Source organism: Danio rerio, chromosome 15 (genome assembly GCF_049306965.1).
Source record: "Danio rerio strain Tuebingen ecotype United States chromosome 15, GRCz12tu, whole genome shotgun sequence".
In the NCBI taxonomy this organism is placed as follows: domain Eukaryota; kingdom Metazoa; phylum Chordata; class Actinopteri; order Cypriniformes; family Danionidae; genus Danio; species Danio rerio.
In genome coordinates, this window is record NC_133190.1 from 4,430,661 (window position 1) to 4,447,500 (window position 16,840).

The 16,840-nt window shown below is 39.9% G+C and overlaps 1 protein-coding gene and 1 long non-coding RNA gene across 9 annotated transcripts in view; one reads left to right on the forward strand and one right to left on the reverse strand.

Annotated features, from left to right (window-relative positions):
* ece2b (endothelin converting enzyme 2b) overlaps positions 1–16,840 on the reverse strand; it is a 151,286-nt gene that overhangs the window by 72,312 nt on the left and 62,134 nt on the right. For all 8 annotated transcript variants that reach the window (XM_017351042.4, XM_073923320.1, XM_017351043.4 and 5 more), the window contains 1 exon segment: positions 5,862–5,948. In XM_017351042.4, the coding sequence (XP_017206531.1) occupies positions 5,862–5,948 (87 nt within the window).
* LOC141378012 (uncharacterized) overlaps positions 13,938–16,840 on the forward strand; it is a 4,616-nt gene continuing 1,713 nt past the window's right edge. The window contains exons 1-2 of the long non-coding RNA XR_012391276.1: positions 13,938–15,727; positions 16,757–16,840. The exon at positions 16,757–16,840 is cut by the window's right edge and continues 871 nt beyond it. This is a non-coding gene — a long non-coding RNA (uncharacterized lncRNA). The remainder of the gene's footprint in view (positions 15,728–16,756) is intronic.

Sequence of the window (16,840 nt, forward strand, 5' to 3'; positions counted from 1 at the left end):
TCTAAAATGAAACTCCTAAACCCAATTATAGGAGCCTGAAAAAGAGGTCTGATGCAATTAGAGGGTTTTACATCTGAACTTTTAATATATTGGCTCAGAAAATGTTTATATGGGCGTAAATTAGGGAGTTGCTACATTTATTTAAAAAGTCCACTGGATGCTCACTTATATTGTCAATACATCAGAATTTCTAAAGAAATAAGCAAGAATGAACTACTTTAGAATCAATTAGCCCAGGGGTTCCCAAACTTTTCAGCACACGACCCCTAAAATAACAATGCCAGTGACTCGCGACCCCCAATATCCTCTGAGGTGGTTATAAATACAGAAAACTTGCATTCAATGGTGCACACACACACCAATATACCCAAGTCTATTCTTCGTTTAACTTTTTTTTTATGTATGTCAGTGCTGTAAATGGGCCAGAAAGTTTAACCTGGTGTTATAAAATCAATCTGCTGCATCTGACGCTATTGCTGTCTTTAATATAATGTATTTACCCCAGGGGTCGCAATCCAATAGAACAAGTAAATAAGCTACTATAGTAACTATTAACAGCTGTTTTTTTTCTCTTCAGTTGGTTATGGATAAAATATGGTAATTCGTATGGCCTAATAATAATAAGTAGATTTTTGGAAATCACCAGGCGACCCCCCATTGTTCCGCGACCCCTCAAGGGGTCCCGACCCCCACTTTGAGAACCACTGAACTAGCCGGCAGCTAGCTCTCTACAACTCTCACATGGTCGCCCACTGAAGCTAAGCAGGGCTGCACCCGGTCAGTACCTGTATGGGAGACCACATGGGAAAGCTAGGTTGCTGCCGGAGGTGGTGTTAGTGAGGCCAACAGGAGGCATCCAACCTGCGGTCTGTGTGGGTCCTAATGCCCCAGTATTGTGACGGGGACGCTATACTGCTCAGTAAGCGCCGTCTTTCGGATGAGACGTTAAACTGAGGTCCTATCGCTCTGTGGTCATTAAATGTGGGCATCCTGGCATAATCTGTCCACTGGCCTCTGTCTTCTGGCCTGATAACCCTCCCCATAAAATAATTGGCTTCATCACACTGTCTCTTCTCTACCAATCAGCTGGTGTGTGGTGTGCGGTCTGGCTGCTGCACACTGGTGGTGGATGAGGAGATTCCCCCTATATTAATAATAATTAATAATAATTCCTTACATTTATATAGCGCTTTTCTGGGCACTCAAAGCACTTTACACAATGGGGGTGGGTCTCCTCATCCACCAGTATGCAGCATCCACCTGGATGACGCGACGGCAGCCATTTTGCGCCAGACCTCACACCATACACCAGCTGATTGGTGGAGAGGAGGCCATGATGGACAGAGGCCAGTGGGCAGATTTGGCCAGGATGCCGGGGTTAAACCCCTACTCTTTTCGAAGGACATCCTGGGATTTTTAACAACCACAGAGAGTCAGGACCTCGGTTTAACGTCTCATCCGAAAGACGGCGCTCACTGAGCAGTATAGAGTCCCCGTCACTATACTGGGGCATTAGGACCCACACAGACCGCAGGTTGGGCGCCCCCTGCTGGCCTCACTAACACCACTTCCGGCAGCAACCTAGCTTTCCCATGTGGTCTCCCATCCAGGTACTGACCGGGCGCAGCCCTGCTTAGCATCAGTGGGCGACCATGTGAGAGTTGCAGAGAGCTAGCTGCCTATGTGTAAAGTGCTTTGAGTGCCCAGAAAAGCGCTATATAAATGTAAGGAATTATCATTATTATTTATCAGACAACAAAGCCCTTGAATACAACAAACCCTGTAATTATGACTTTCAGAAACTTCTGACAGCATGTGAAGGCAGCATTACCATCTGAGACCATAGTGAGTAAACACAATGAATTAAAAAATCCGGCACCGCAGTTTTATCACTTTCCCTTAGAGCTGCTCACAAAGAAGATGCCGAACCTAATAAAATTGTTCATTTTTTCCCCTTATAAAAAAAACCTTGGTCTCATAGATTCTCATTAAAATTATTTTAAAAAAGAGCTTTGTCTTCCTGTGCAGAAACACCAAGAGCATTGCATAAGCTTAGTGCGATAAAATACACCGCATGTCTCTTAACATCATTCAACACCCAAAAGAACAAAGCGCAAGCTGCCTGAGGGATAACATTTCAAATACAAGCTTCGTTTCCTTGCTTCCATGGCAAACTGAGACGAGAGGTGTCAGATTTCTCGTTTGACGTAGAAAAACGAGCGGCGAATGAAACGGACTACATGAATCGATATCAAATGTCACTCACAATTCACCCCAGCCAATTCCCTAGAAATCTGACCTGCCGAAAGCTATCGCTTAAGCAAATCTCTACATCAGAAACAATGCTAGGAGAGCAGAAAAGTGACTGTTTCAATTTCTATTAAACTCATGCTGTCTTTGAGACTATTAGTCACACCAAAATAATTGTTCTCATCTAATGTGCATTTCATTAACTAAAAAAAATAAATAAAAAATCTACAAGCCGTGAGTCATTGTGATTCAAACGCAGAACAATTTATATGCAGACTTTTAAACCGCTTTTCCCCAGCACATTTATGACTTTTCATATTAATGGTAGCTATTATAATTGGCTAACCTTTATAAACTGGAATAATGTTGTTCGTCGGAGTCCACTTGTTGAAAAATGAGCAGGGTGATATTCTCATGTGGGTGGTAATACATTCATATTTTAATAGCGTGACTAATATCTGTGACAGTTTCTGCCTTGCTCAGTCTGAAGGAACACTTCACTTGGAAATAGGCTTATTTTACTACAACTCTAGAGTTAAACAGTTTAATCTGACCATTTTAACCCACTCAGCTAATCTAAGGGTCTGGCGGGAGTACTTTTAGCTTAGCTTAGCATACAGATGTCCCTATTTGAATTTGTTCCCTTTGCCACGGGGAACAACTTTGTCGCAGGGAACCGCCACAGTAGTTGTTGCGCCTATTAGTGCGCTGCTCGAACAATTCATACGTGATTTATCCATTTTTACGAGCAAAATTTTCGTGATTTAAGAGCATTCGCCAAAACTATATATTTTTACGTCAAAAACACAGAACATAACTGAATAGCGTGTTGGTTGCTGAGCCAGAGCGACAGCAGCAGAGAATTCCGCGTGGCCCTAATCATCTTAGGTGGACCGTGGAGTTTATGTTACCCGCACACAGAGACTAACTGTGAATATTTCAGTTTAATTTTATTTAGGCTACACAATATCACGGCAACTTCTTTTGGTGCTAAATAGCAGACTTGTTTTGAAGCACTTCACCCGAAATATTATTTGTTATTCTTTATTCCTTTAAATAATGCAGCCTAGATGTCTTTTTAATGATTGATGAAGGACTTATAATGCTTTGTTTCATTGTTTATCTTTATTTACAAGTAGCAGAGTATTTACAGCTAATGTATAAGCTATTTCAGTCCATTCCTATCCCGTCCCTTGTTGCCACCTGGTGGCATAGTCGCAAACTGCGGTCATACCTAAAAAAACACGTTCTTTTTCCTTTAGAGCGGCGGCGGTACATGCTGCGGCGGTAATGGTCATATTAAACTCTCCCCTACTGTATATCATTAAGTTCGTCGGAGTCCACTTGTTGAAAAATGAGCAGGGTGATATTTGCATTTGGGTGGTAATACATTCATATTTTAATGGCGTGACTAATATCTGTGACAGTTTCTGCCTTGCTCACTTTGAAGGAACACTTCACTTGGAAATAGGCTTATTTTACTACAACTCTAGAGTTAAACAGTTTAGTCTGACCATTTTTTACCCACTCAGCTAATCTAGGGGTCTGGCAGGAGCACTTTTAGCTAAGCTTAGCATACAGATGTCATTACACATCCATTACACAATGGTGGTGGATGAGGGGATTCCCCCCAATGTATAAAGCGATTTAAGTGTCTAGAAAAGCGTTACAGTATACAAATATAAGGAATTATTATTATTACTACAATTCTTTTTTTAAAATGTGTGAGCGAGATGCTAATGGTCTTTAAAACCGGTTTAAAGACTTATGCTAAGCTAAAGCTAAAAGTGCTCCCACCAGACCTGAAGATCAGCTAAATGTGTTCAAACACAGGGAAACTCAACTGTTTAACTCTTGGTGACTAGTAAAATTAGCATATTTCCTAAAAAAATGTGTAGTATTTCTTTAACAACCCAGTTTTGGATAAAATTGGTTTAAAAATGTCTTGAATTCCATCAGACAAACACTTTAATGACCATGAAAGTTTAATGCTGCATTCACACCAGACGTGGATGAAGCGTCAGGTGCAAGTGGTTTACATGTTAAGTCAAGTCATCTGGCGGTCCAAATTCGAGTTGGAAAATCTGAACTTTAGCGAACATTCACGCCTCGTTAACCAATCAGGAGCTTGTTCTTGTAGGGCGTGATTATGACATTGTGCATGTTGCTGGTGTCCCGAAAGGGAATCCTCTTGTCGACACTTAACAACAGCTCATCAAACTGAACTCGGCTCAGTCGGAAGCACTGCTGAAAGCCTCCATCATCCAGGTATGATTTCTGAAGGAATTGATGAACTCACAGGGCTGGGTGCACCTCTGAAAGGATCTAGTGGACTCAGACACGGCGCCAAACAAATCGACGCTGTTTTTCAGCCTTCCTAAAGCACATAAAGCACAGCTACGCTCTCAATAAAATCCATGTTAGCCATTTAGCAACGAAACTAGTCACCATGGAGACAGAAGCCCCGCCCCTGACGTGAATTTGCATGGATTGTGAAGTGAATATGACGCACGAATAAAGCAAGTAAACTCAATATGATCACACATCAGTTTATTCGTGCATGTGTTGTCTGGTTTAGTCAAAGCATAAAAACTTTAATTAGAAAATAAGAACGTTTAAAATGAGAATTCACACAACCATGGATGCATTTAAGAACGAATCGCTGAAGAGCTATTTAAGGAAACCGAACCAGCAACCTTTATACTAAAGAGTAAATTAAAGCACATCAATTTTTTTTAGCTATCACTGTGTTACATCTATTCCAGCTACATCTGCTCTTCCAACTGTGCATACTGTAAGTATCTGGACTTGCCTGAATGCCTCAGAAGAAAGAGCATCACCACCGACTCAAGACAGCTTTTCTTTCCTGATAGCTTGAAAAATTCAACATTGCATAGCTGTCAGCTACAATTTTCAGTGGGAACATCCAGCATCCAGGAAAAAGCTCAACCACATGGCGCACATCACAACCACACAGAAATTCACAGTTCTTTCACTGTATTTTTGTTCTCATATTTTTCAAGGGAACTGCTTCTCACCATCTCTGTAGAACTAAAAGCTTAAAGTGGACCTATTATGCTCCTTTTCACAAGATGCTAAATGAGTCTCTGATGTCCCCAGAGTGTGTATGTGGAGTTTCAGCTCAAAACACCACACAAATAATGTTTTATAACTCTTTGAAGCTGCAGCTTTTAGGCTTTAATCCTAATTGTGCGTTTTGGTGACTGTTGCTTTAAATTCAAATGAGATCATTTAAAAGAAGGCGGAGCTATGCAGCAGAATCAAAACTCTATTATCGGACAGCTGTAGGGCTGTTTATACTCATGAGGGCGGGGCTTTACCCCTCTGATGACACGTACAAAGGGAGAATGCCAATCAAAGTGTTTCTGCAGACTGTTTTTATGAAGTTTTATTGATTATAAAAAATAGAATTAATTAATTTTTACCATAAGAAGATGGATATTTTAACACACTGATGCCACACAATTGTGCTTAAACCCCTTATTAAATGTTTTTTTGCAAAATAGGTCCCCTTCAAATGGTTTCTTTCATTGCTTGTGTGTGGGTTTGAGAGAAGAAAAAAAGAGAAAATGCCAATAACCAGCACCCACCTCAACACTGTCAGGAGAAATGGCTCCATCAACAGGGACATCGGTCCCGTCCTCCTCCTCAAACGTTGCACGCTTGTAGTTAGACATCTGAATGGAAGAAGGGAAAGCATATATAAGTATGTTTAATCATTACTCACATTTCTGTGATTCTCAGAAATGGAACATATCGTTGTGCTGCTCTGTTTGCATATGGTGTAGTCATGCCGGAAATGTACAGCTAAAGTCAATTATTATTCACCCTCCTGTGATTTTTTTTTTCTTTTAATTTTTAAAATATTTCCCAAATGTGTAACAGAGCAAATAATTTTTCACAGTATTTCCGATAATATTTTTTCTTCTGAAGAAAGTCTGATTTGGTTTATTTCGGCTAAAATAAAAGCAGTTTAATTTTTTTAAAAACATTTTAAGGTTAATATTATTAACCCCCATTAAAGGGCACCTATTACCCCTTTTTCAAGTTTGGCAAGCTTTCCCAGGAGAGAGCTCTGAGCCCAAAAGGTCCTTGAGCCCTGGGCTCCCTCCCGTTTGCAGGGCGAGAGGGGAGCCTTGAGCTCAGGTAGATCTCGAGAACTCCCCCTTGATAAGAACTGATGTCTAAAAATTGAATGCTATGAAAATATATGCTGCAGGATGAGAGATTGACTGTAGTGCTAAATTTAGATTGATCAATTCACTTGTTGTGCATGTTTTTGGAATGCGGGAGGAAACCGGAGGACCCGGGGAAAAGCCATGCGAGCACGGGAAGAACATGCAAACTACGCACAGAAACGACCACCGGCCTGTTAAAAGACTTGACCCGGTGACGTTCTTGCTGTGAGGCAACAGTGCTAACCACTGGGCCACCGTGCCGCCCTATGGAGGCAAAGGTGAAGAGGTAGGGGTGGAAGGGGGGATTCTTTAAATCCAAGATGACTGTAGTGAAAAACCCTGGCTCTTTATAATGGGTTAGGAATGGCCTGATTGGTGGATCATGCATGCTAATGCAGAACCAGCCGTGTTCAATCATAATCACGTGATCCTTTCGAAATAAGTTTATGAATAAACTTCACTTTGTCTCTCCAGAATCCAAATCTCAAAATCCTGATCAGGGGTGCGTTTCCTCAACAAGACGCAACTCGCGGCTGAACAATCATAGTATGATGCATCTTTTAGGAAAAGAACGATGTAGTGACAATTGTTTCCTAAAAAATGTAGTTTCTCTGTCGCAGACCCATAGTTTGAACCATGTTGGTTATAATGTAAAAGCCCATAATGATGCTCTAAACGGCTTCTTTAGAGCTTCTTTAGGGTAGAACTCCATCATTTCTTTGTGCAAATTATATTGTTTTACATGTACACGCATTTACAAAAAAATCCAACATTAGTTTTGGTTAAAACATGCACTCGCTTTTCATATTAATTGAAATATATGTAAATGGCACATATAGAGCCTGTGTTTGCTTTACTAATATTATTGAGAACACTCCATAGTCTATCCTTAAACATAAAATTACTTACAAAAGCTAACACATATTCTAATATCATATATAAATGATATAAATAAATCATTAATGAGGCTATTTTTTTAAGAAATGAAATTTATATTTCTTGTATACGAGGAAATGAAAAAATCCTACTTTAATAATAGTATTAATAATATTAATGATGATAATGATGATGGTTATTATTAATATTATTATTAGTAGTAGTAGTAGTAGTAGTATTAAGTAGGATATTGTTAATACATTTTTTATTTATTTTTTTTTTTATTTTTTTATTTTTGAAAAGTCTACTTTTACAATTTGACACATGCAAACCACTGCAGAAGTGTTTTAACCAGCAGGCCCATGTCATACACAGTACAGATACTTAATAAATAACCTACTATAAATTTAAATGATTAGCGTATGTTATGTTTTTTGTTTTCACAAGCTTTGGAGACGTAACATAAATTCCGCTTTTAAATAATAGGTCACCTATTGCTTTCGTCATGAGACACGGCTGTGTTCATAATGACATCAATGTTTACAAAGTGCACTGCGAAGGGAGCACAATTGTAAACATGAAGATCGCTAAAACTGAACAGTAAAAATACTTTGAAAGCAAATTACACCCACGAGAGTTGACCTTAATGCTTTTTTATTTCAAATCATTCCAAGTTTAAATGTTAGAATGTTCTAAATGAACAGGGCATAGGGGGGATAAGTGGGAATAGAACACAGCCAGGAACTATGTTTCTAACTACATCTCAAGAGGTGTAGTTGCAAGTAAACAAGTTTGCAATGCAGTTTGCAATTACTCATTGGAACGACGGATTGGAAACGGCAAATCAACAAGCTATGTTTGTACTGACGGAACTTGCGACCTTAGTTGGCTAATGATGCTTTTCGGAAACACACCCCAGATTATTTATTATTGAGAAGTCTTTCTCAATCTGGGAAATTTGAGCTGTTAAGGCACTGTGATTGTTTTTGTTGCCTGTGCCTTTAATGCAAATGAGCTAGTTCTTCCCGCCCACTGTTCCCATGTGAATGTCAGTGCGTGTAATCTTCACGTAGATAAACAGCACAGTGACAGACAAGAATGAAGCAGAGCTCCCTAACTACAATAAGAACTTTATCAATGGTTATTTGAAGTATTTGTTATGAATTTAATTCAAGCCTTTCTGCAACGATGAGTTGCACACAGTGTCATAATAAAGTTTTGGCGCACACACACACACACGCACGTTTAGCTTTGCATTGTTTATACACGACAAATGTGACAGAATACACATTTATACACACTGCTGTATGGATATGCATTATGTTAATGTATAAAATAAACCTGATTTAAGTCCACAAACCGGATTTGAAGCGTCTTCCTTTATAATTGTACTGACACTATGTGGCTGTGGTTATGAACTGCAGCGCTTTTACAGTTTTTATTACAAACATGCACTGTTTTAGAAACGTTTTGAACTTGTAAAACTCATTCTTGATCACATCTGATGATGACGGATGATCACAGAGAGCTGAACAGATCTTTTAATCCCAGTTGCTTCGCGTCCTGTCTGTTCCTGCAGACTCTAATAACAGCATTTTCATTATTGGAGGACGTAACCTTCGAAATACCACAATAAATGTGTCCACTGGGTCAATCTTTAATACACAATATCCACAGAAGTGATGTGAAAAGCAGCAGACAAAGACAAATGAGCCCTTTTACAGTTTTAAGAGACCTTCCTAAGCAGTCAGGCACTGGGAGAAAGAAATATCTGTGATTTATACGTAGCTAGTGCGAGAGTGGCTGTGAATTGAGAAAGATGCGGCGCTGAATCAAAATCGACCCTGTTTACTTTCTTTATATTAACTTCCCACAGAATCTATGTGGAGAAAAAAAAAAACAATCTGAAAGAGCTCGCGGCGAGCTGAGCCGAGGACAAGAGATACTGCAAGAGAGTGTGAAATGGAGATGAATGTTGGGGAGGGGGGGGGGGGGTTCCTTGTTTCCTCACCCCATCTGGGACGCCGGAGAGGAATTTATACAAACACACACACACACGTAAACATACACGTCTCTCAGTGTTCACAACTGAAGAGGTGGCTAATCTTCACCCCAGGGGAGCACTTTGCCGTGTTGTAAGCGTTACCCTACAGAGGACAGCAAGTCGTAGTTAAACCTAACCTTATTTACGCTGTCTATTGATATCTCCCTGCCTGCGCTGACAGCCATGTAGACAGCAGACGCAGCGGCCTAGAGCAAAACCTCCCACCCAGGTTAACAAGAGCAGACTAAACAAGACAAGCGGAGAGAATCTTTCTCTCTCTCTCAGACACATTGACTTAATGAGCCTAAATGAGGGCATATGGTAGACCTGAGGAACTGTGAAGACTGGTGTAATGATGCTGAAAATTCAGCTTAGCCTTCAAATTAAATCTTAAATGTTTTCAAATAAAAAAAAAAACTGTTAAAACTGTTGTTTTAAATTGCATTACTGCGCTCCACAACATTGGTACAAATTAAAAGAGCAGTGTTTGTAATCAAATAAATGCAGGTTTCATAATTATAGGTTTCAAACTTTTAAAATTCGCACTCTATAACATCAGAAAGATAAGACCCTTCTTATCTGAACATGCAGCTCAACTCCTTGCTCAAGCTCTTGTTCTCTCCAAACTGGACTACTGCAACTCTCTAGCGAGGCTTCCAGCTAAGTGGAAATGGCTGGAAACCAGCCTGGAAGTGGCCAAAACCCCTCTAAAACCAGCCTGGTCGACCAGCTAAAACCAGCCAACCAGCCTAGGCTGGTTTAAGCTGGATTTTTTAGCAGGGAGGACACTGACACAACACCATATTGGACTTGTTGCTGGTAACAAAAAGGTCTGTATGATCCTTTTCTTTTTTGGTTCTGAGCACACGGTGTCCATTTCTCCCAAAAATAGCTGAAATACTGATTCATCAAACCACAGATCACAGTTTCCACTGTGTGATGGTCCATCCCAGATGCCTACGAGCCTAGAGAAGTGGACAGCACTTCTGGACACTGTTAACTTAGGGCTTCCTTTTGACACAGTACACAGTAGTGATGTGACGTTGTGCGCCGAGGCTTCGAAGCACCCTCATGGGTTAGTAAAGTGTATAGCGAGAGATTAGGCGTTGATTACATACATTTCTACTGTTTCAAAGCACTGCACCGGTCCCACACACCAGTAATTAAACTAAAATACAAAAAAAAAAAGGTTTTGAACCTTACTAAAGTGTAGTAGCGTATTTATTTTTAACTATCTTTAAAGAAAACCACTGCATATGGTAGTATTGTGTTTACCAGAGACCAGCTGGCGCATGCAATCCAAAGGCATCGATCACATCCCTGCTAATAAATCCAGCTTAAACCAGCCTAAGCTGGTTGGCTGGTTTTAGCTGGTCAACCAGGCTGGTTTTAGAGGGGTTTTGGCCACTTCCAGGCTGGTTTCCAGCCATTTCCAGCCTGGTCTTAGCTGGTCAGGCTGGGAGTTGACCAGCTAAAACCAGCTTGACCAGCCTAGCCAAGCTGGGAGTCCAGCCAAAACCAGCTATATCCAGCTTAAACCAGGCTGGTCAAGCTGGTTTTAGCTGGATTTGGTTGGTCATTTTCCAGCCTGACCAGCTAAGACCAGGCTGGAAATGGCTGGAAACCAGCCTGGAAGTGGCCAAAACCGCTCTAAAACCAGCCTGGTCGACCAGCTAAAACCAGCCAACCAGCCTAGGCTGGTTTAAGCTGGATTTTTCAGCAGGGATAGCTTCCTCCTAGAGCGTTCGCCTCCCATGCAGGTATCGCTGGTTCGATCCCTGCTTGGAACAGGACTGGTTGTATTATGATAAACCTTTGAATACCTTGGATTTTACTACAGTCATCAGTGGTGTAATGTAATATATCTTATGTCTAAAAACTACAGTAATTGAGTAATTTGTTTATATTGCTGTTGTTGTATTACTACATGAATGATTTGGTCAGTTGTGAACATTTGACATTATTGCAACACAGTGCTCTCCCATACTTTAACCAGAATAGGTCCTTATCGAGCTCTGATTTAGAAAGCTTCGAGGTACGAACCTTTTTCTGATACAATTGAGTCGAGCGCTTTTCTGGCTCAGAAAGCTTCATTTCACCATCACTAGTACACAGCACAGTGTTCATTGTCATGTGTGGATGTACTTATGTATTGTGGTACTTCATAAAAGTTTGTCAAAGTAGTCCTGAGCCCATGTGGTGATATTGCTTATAGATGAATAAGGATTCTTGATGCGGTGCCGCCTGAAGGATCGGAGATCAAGGTAGTTCAGCTTAAGCTTGCACCCCTGTCCTTTTTACACTGTAATGCCTCCAGATTCCTTGAATCTTTTAATTATGTTTTGCACTGTTAAAGGTGAAATATCCTAATGTCTTCCTTTCTTTCTTTGAGGAACATTGTTTTTAAACATTTTCAAGAGTTCACACTTAGATACTGTTTGACAACTTGTTAGCAAGTTAGCAGGTTTGGCATGCTGTCCCGGGAGAGAACCCTGAGCTCGGAGATAGTTGAGCCCAGGGCTCCCGCCAGGTCCATAAAGCATGTGAGGGGAGTACGAGGTCAGGTGTTCTCGAGAGCTCCCCTCAGCAAAAGAGGAAAGGAGGAGAGGGGGTGGATGGGGGGTTTCTTCGGAAAACGAAGATAGGGGTGTAGATCTCAGCTAGGTTATTATAGTGAGTTTGGATCGATCTGATTGGCTAGCTAATGAGTGTAGATGAGTGGCCAGCTGCAGTCAATCATATCACGTGCTCCTCTCGAAATTAGTTTGTCAAAACTTCATTTAATTATTTTCTCATGTATTTGTTGTGAAACTGGCGATGCTTGGCCCATCTTTGCTCCTAAAAGACTACACCTTTCTTGGATGCTGCTTTTGTACCAAATCATAATTACAGTCACCTGTTGACATCACCTGTTTCAAATCACTTCATTATTTAACCAATTTACCTGATTGGCCCTAAACTGTTCCTGTACCAACTATTTGTTATGTGTTGCAGGTCTGGGGTCTGTTCTTCGTTCTTCGCTTAAATGATCTAAGATGATTTGGCAGATCCTGGATCCCTGCTGAAAAATCCAGCTTAAACCAGGCTAGGCTGGTTGGCTGGTTTTAACTGGTCAACCAGGCTGGTTTTAGAGGGGTTTTGGCCACTTCCAGGCTAGTTTCCAGCCATTTCCAGCCTGGCCTTAGCTGGTTAGGCTGGGAGATGACCAGCTAAAATCAGCTTGACCAGCCTAGCAGGCTGGTAGCCAGCTATGTCCAGCTTAAACCAGGCTGGTCAAGCTGGTTTTAGCTGGATTTAGCTGGTCCTTTTCCAGCCTGACCAGCTAAGACCAGGCTGGAAAGGGCTGAAAACCAGCCTGGAAGTGGCCAAAACCCCTCTAAAACCAGCCTGGTTGACCAGCTAAAACCAGCCAACCAGCCTAGGCTGGTTTAAGCTGGATTTTTTAGCAGGGATCTGTTCATCTAGATAACTGATCTCTCGCTAATTTGGTTCTTCAAACAAGTTCGCGAATCAGATTAGAATGTCTGGATAAACTGATCTGAGATCGCTGCGTGTGTTGTAAAGGACAGATCTATAGATCCTCGAAATCATGATCAGCAATGTAACGATTGGCTGACGGCACAGCAGCGTATTGACATCATTTTTTTCATGTGAGCAAAATTACATCAAATTAGCAGTAAACGGGTTGTTAAATATGACACGCAATAACCTTTCATTTGTTGTGAGCTGCATGCTTTACACTTTCATGTTTCAAGAGTATTTATCATGTATTTCAATGCATATCAATGTATTTAGTTCCACATTTAGAAAAGATTTTCTTTATTATAGTAGCCGTTTTTTAATCGCTGTAAAGAATAACTGGATGTTTAAAAAAGCATTTTAATACTGGTAAAGGCGTCTGCAACTTTTGTGAAGCATCAAATCACTGTCATATTAACTGCCAAAACATGTTTATGACTGCATATGTATTATTGCTATTAAAAAAAGTCACATATTCTGCATTTCTATTATCATACATACACAAATTGTTTTAAAGCGATCTAAAAAGTTCATATCAATAAGTTTTCTCTTTGCACCACCAGGTGGCAGACTTTGTACTTTCATTTCGAAGGTGCAGATTGCATAAGTTTTATTAATATGTATAACTTTATTAATTTTATTAATAACTATAACTTTATACATATAGTTTAAAAATATTTACTATTTTCCCTACTGTAAGAAAATATCAGAATTCGGTACATATTTTCAGTATTATCTTTGCTTGAACTGAGGTAATCCTGTTTATATGAATTGAACCTGCTTCCGATCAGGTTTGAGCTAGCAGAACTGTTGCTATGACAACAACTCTTCAGCTTTGAAGAACGAAACGATCCTGGATCCTGTCAAATCGTCAAAAAATCCAGCTAATTGAGTAATCCACGTACGAAGAACAGACCCCTGTATGACAGGAAAGGATATATATGCACAAATGAAATGAAGTAAACCAGACAAAACATGAAATGTATTTATTGTCTGCAATGAAATACAAGTCAAAGCTATTTAGGAAATCACTACTTTCTTTTTTATTTGCATTTCCCATACTGTCCCAACGTTTTCTAATTTGGGGTTTGAATTATTAACAGGTTTATGTTTGTTGCTGCAAAGATTGCTGCACATCATTGGATTTGCTCTTCAGTGTTTGGACTTTCAGCAGTGAAAATTAAACCACACTGAACTGAACTAAACTGAACTTGAACTCTGAAAACTGGACTGAATCAGTTTCAATTTACTAGAACTTCTATGTTAAGCTGCTGTGACACAAACATTGTAAAAGCGCTATAGAAATGAAGATGAATTTAATTGAAAAAAGATGAGTTGTTATTACAACACCAACCCAGAAAGTATATAATTTTAAATGATTAAAATTGTGAATAAATTTCACTTTTTCAAACGTTTCAACATCAAAAGTTGTTGGAGAAAAGCTCAAGGTCCCATAATGTAATTCAAAAGCATAAATAAATGGAGGTGCAGGGGCATGAATCACAAATGTTGGAAAACGTTTTTTAATTTACAGCTATTTTTTGACAATGTAAGCATAAATTGGGTAAAAATATACAGATACACGGTCAGAAAAAGAAACTTATGATCAAACCTTGTACTTTCAAACCTTCAGAGACTTAACGAAGCTGTTTTATTTAAATGTCAGCTTTAAAAGAAACAAAGGAGGAAAATGTTTCCGTTCACTTCTCTATCTCTAAAGACATAAGCTCCTATTTGTAAATTTTTATTAATCGTCAGTGACTGATAACACCAAAAGGGCAAGATGGCTAAATTTTGCAAATGAAACACAAAAAAACTTAATATAAATTAGCAAAAATTATACACAAAAATAATCCAAAACCATTATAGAAAAATTATATAGTTATCCAAGGATGTCAGTGACAAAAATTTCCAAGGCCAAGATATTTACTTGACTTTAAATACATACATATACACTTTCATCTGCTATAGGGCCTCGTTTAAAAGACAGATGACGCTATTACAGGTCTCACACACACTCTCACACACACACACCAAATATTGTTTAGAACAAAAAAGCAATGGGAGCCCTCTGGAAAGTTCAGGCAGAACGCCACACTCAATCATCTCGGCTGTTAGTGTCTCTGTTAAATAAATGTTGTATCTTCGCAGCCAGATTTGGAGTTTCGGTAAGCCATTCCTCAATAGGCTTTTACAGGAAACCGTAAATGAGATTACAAAGACCAAAAAGCTGACTCACGGTGATGCGAAACAAATGTGTGCACACATGCGAAGCCCACACAAACAAGCCTTTCAAGAGCGGCTAATCGCTAACTTGACATCATTTTCTAAAAAACAGGTAGCTGACACTTTGATTGTTTGTCAGTCAAAACTTTCAATACTAATTCTCAATACAGTGATAATGGTTTAGATTTAAGATAGTTTAGGTTTAAGAGCTTAGACCCACAACAGTTCGTCAGATCCAAAAGAATGAAATTACAAGGACCAAATATCTGACTCACGGTGAAGCAAAAACAAATGCGTGCACACACGCAAAACCAACACAAACATGCATTTTAAAAGCTGCTAATTGCTAACTTGATGTCAGTTCCTCAAAAACAGGTAGATGACACTTTGATTGATTGTCAGTCATAACTTCCCTTGCTAGTTCACAATGCAGTGATGATGGTTTGGATATGACATCTAAATTTTGAGAGCTCAGACCCACAAAAAATGAGATTACAAGAACCAAAAAGCTGACTCACAGTGAAGGGAAAACAAATGCATGCACACACACAAAACCCACACAAACAAGCATTTCAAGATCAGCTAATCACTGACTTGATTTTCTCAGAAACAGGTATATCCCTAGTAGCAAAGAATTCTGGCCCAGATTTGGCATAAAGCTGGCACAGCAGGCATTCTTCCGGCACTGGCATACAGCATGTGGCCAAACATGGCCCAAGTTTGGCAGAGGCGGCACCGTCTTTAAGGCGGCACACAAGATTTGGGCCAGATGAAAAACGTAGTATTTGGCCCAGATTAAAAACTTTGATAAGTGGGCCATGTGAGTTTGGCCAGTCTTGACCCACATTTAAAATACACTAAAATCATTTTTGAGTAAAGAAAAAAAATTCCACCAATCAGGTCACTTTGAGAAAAAGCGTGCCCATAGTGTGCCTAAAGCGCATCACTCCATGGGTTTATCAATTTCATTGCAATCGTGACACACCAACCTATCTGGCCCAGTTCAGGCCCAGTTATGAGTTATTAACTTGGCTGAGACTTGGCCCAGATATGGTCCGTGTTTGGCCCTTGTCTGAAAGCCAGATTTGGTCCAGTCATGTACCATAATTTACTGTGGCATGTGGGCCAAGCAAAACCTGATTGTGTGGGCCAGAGCTAGGCCAAAGAAATTTTGCTATGTGGGTAGCTGACACTTCAGTTGTTTGTCAGTCATAAGTTCTAGGACCAAAAAGCAGACTCACGGTGAAGCAAAAACAAATGTATATACACCATACCTGCCAACACTCCCATAGGACCAAATATCTGACCCACGGTCAAGAGAAAACAAATCCGTGCACACGTTAAACCCGCACAAACAAGCATGTTAAGAGCTGCTAATCGCTAACTTGATGCCAGTTCCTCAAAAACAGGTAGATGACACTTTGATTGTCAGTCATTACTTCCCATGCTAGTTTACAACGCAGTGATGATGGTTTGGATATGGCATCTAAATTTTGAGAGCTCAGACCCACAGAAATGAGATTACAAGAACCAAAAAGCTGACTCACAGTGAAGGGGAAACAAATGCGTGCACATACACAAAACCCACACAAACAAGCATTTCAAGATCAGCTAATCACTGACTTGATTTTCTCAGAAACAGGTAGCTGACACTTGAGTTTGTTTGTCAGTCATAAGTTCTAGGACCAAAAATTAGACTCACGGTGAAGCAAAAACAAATGTATAC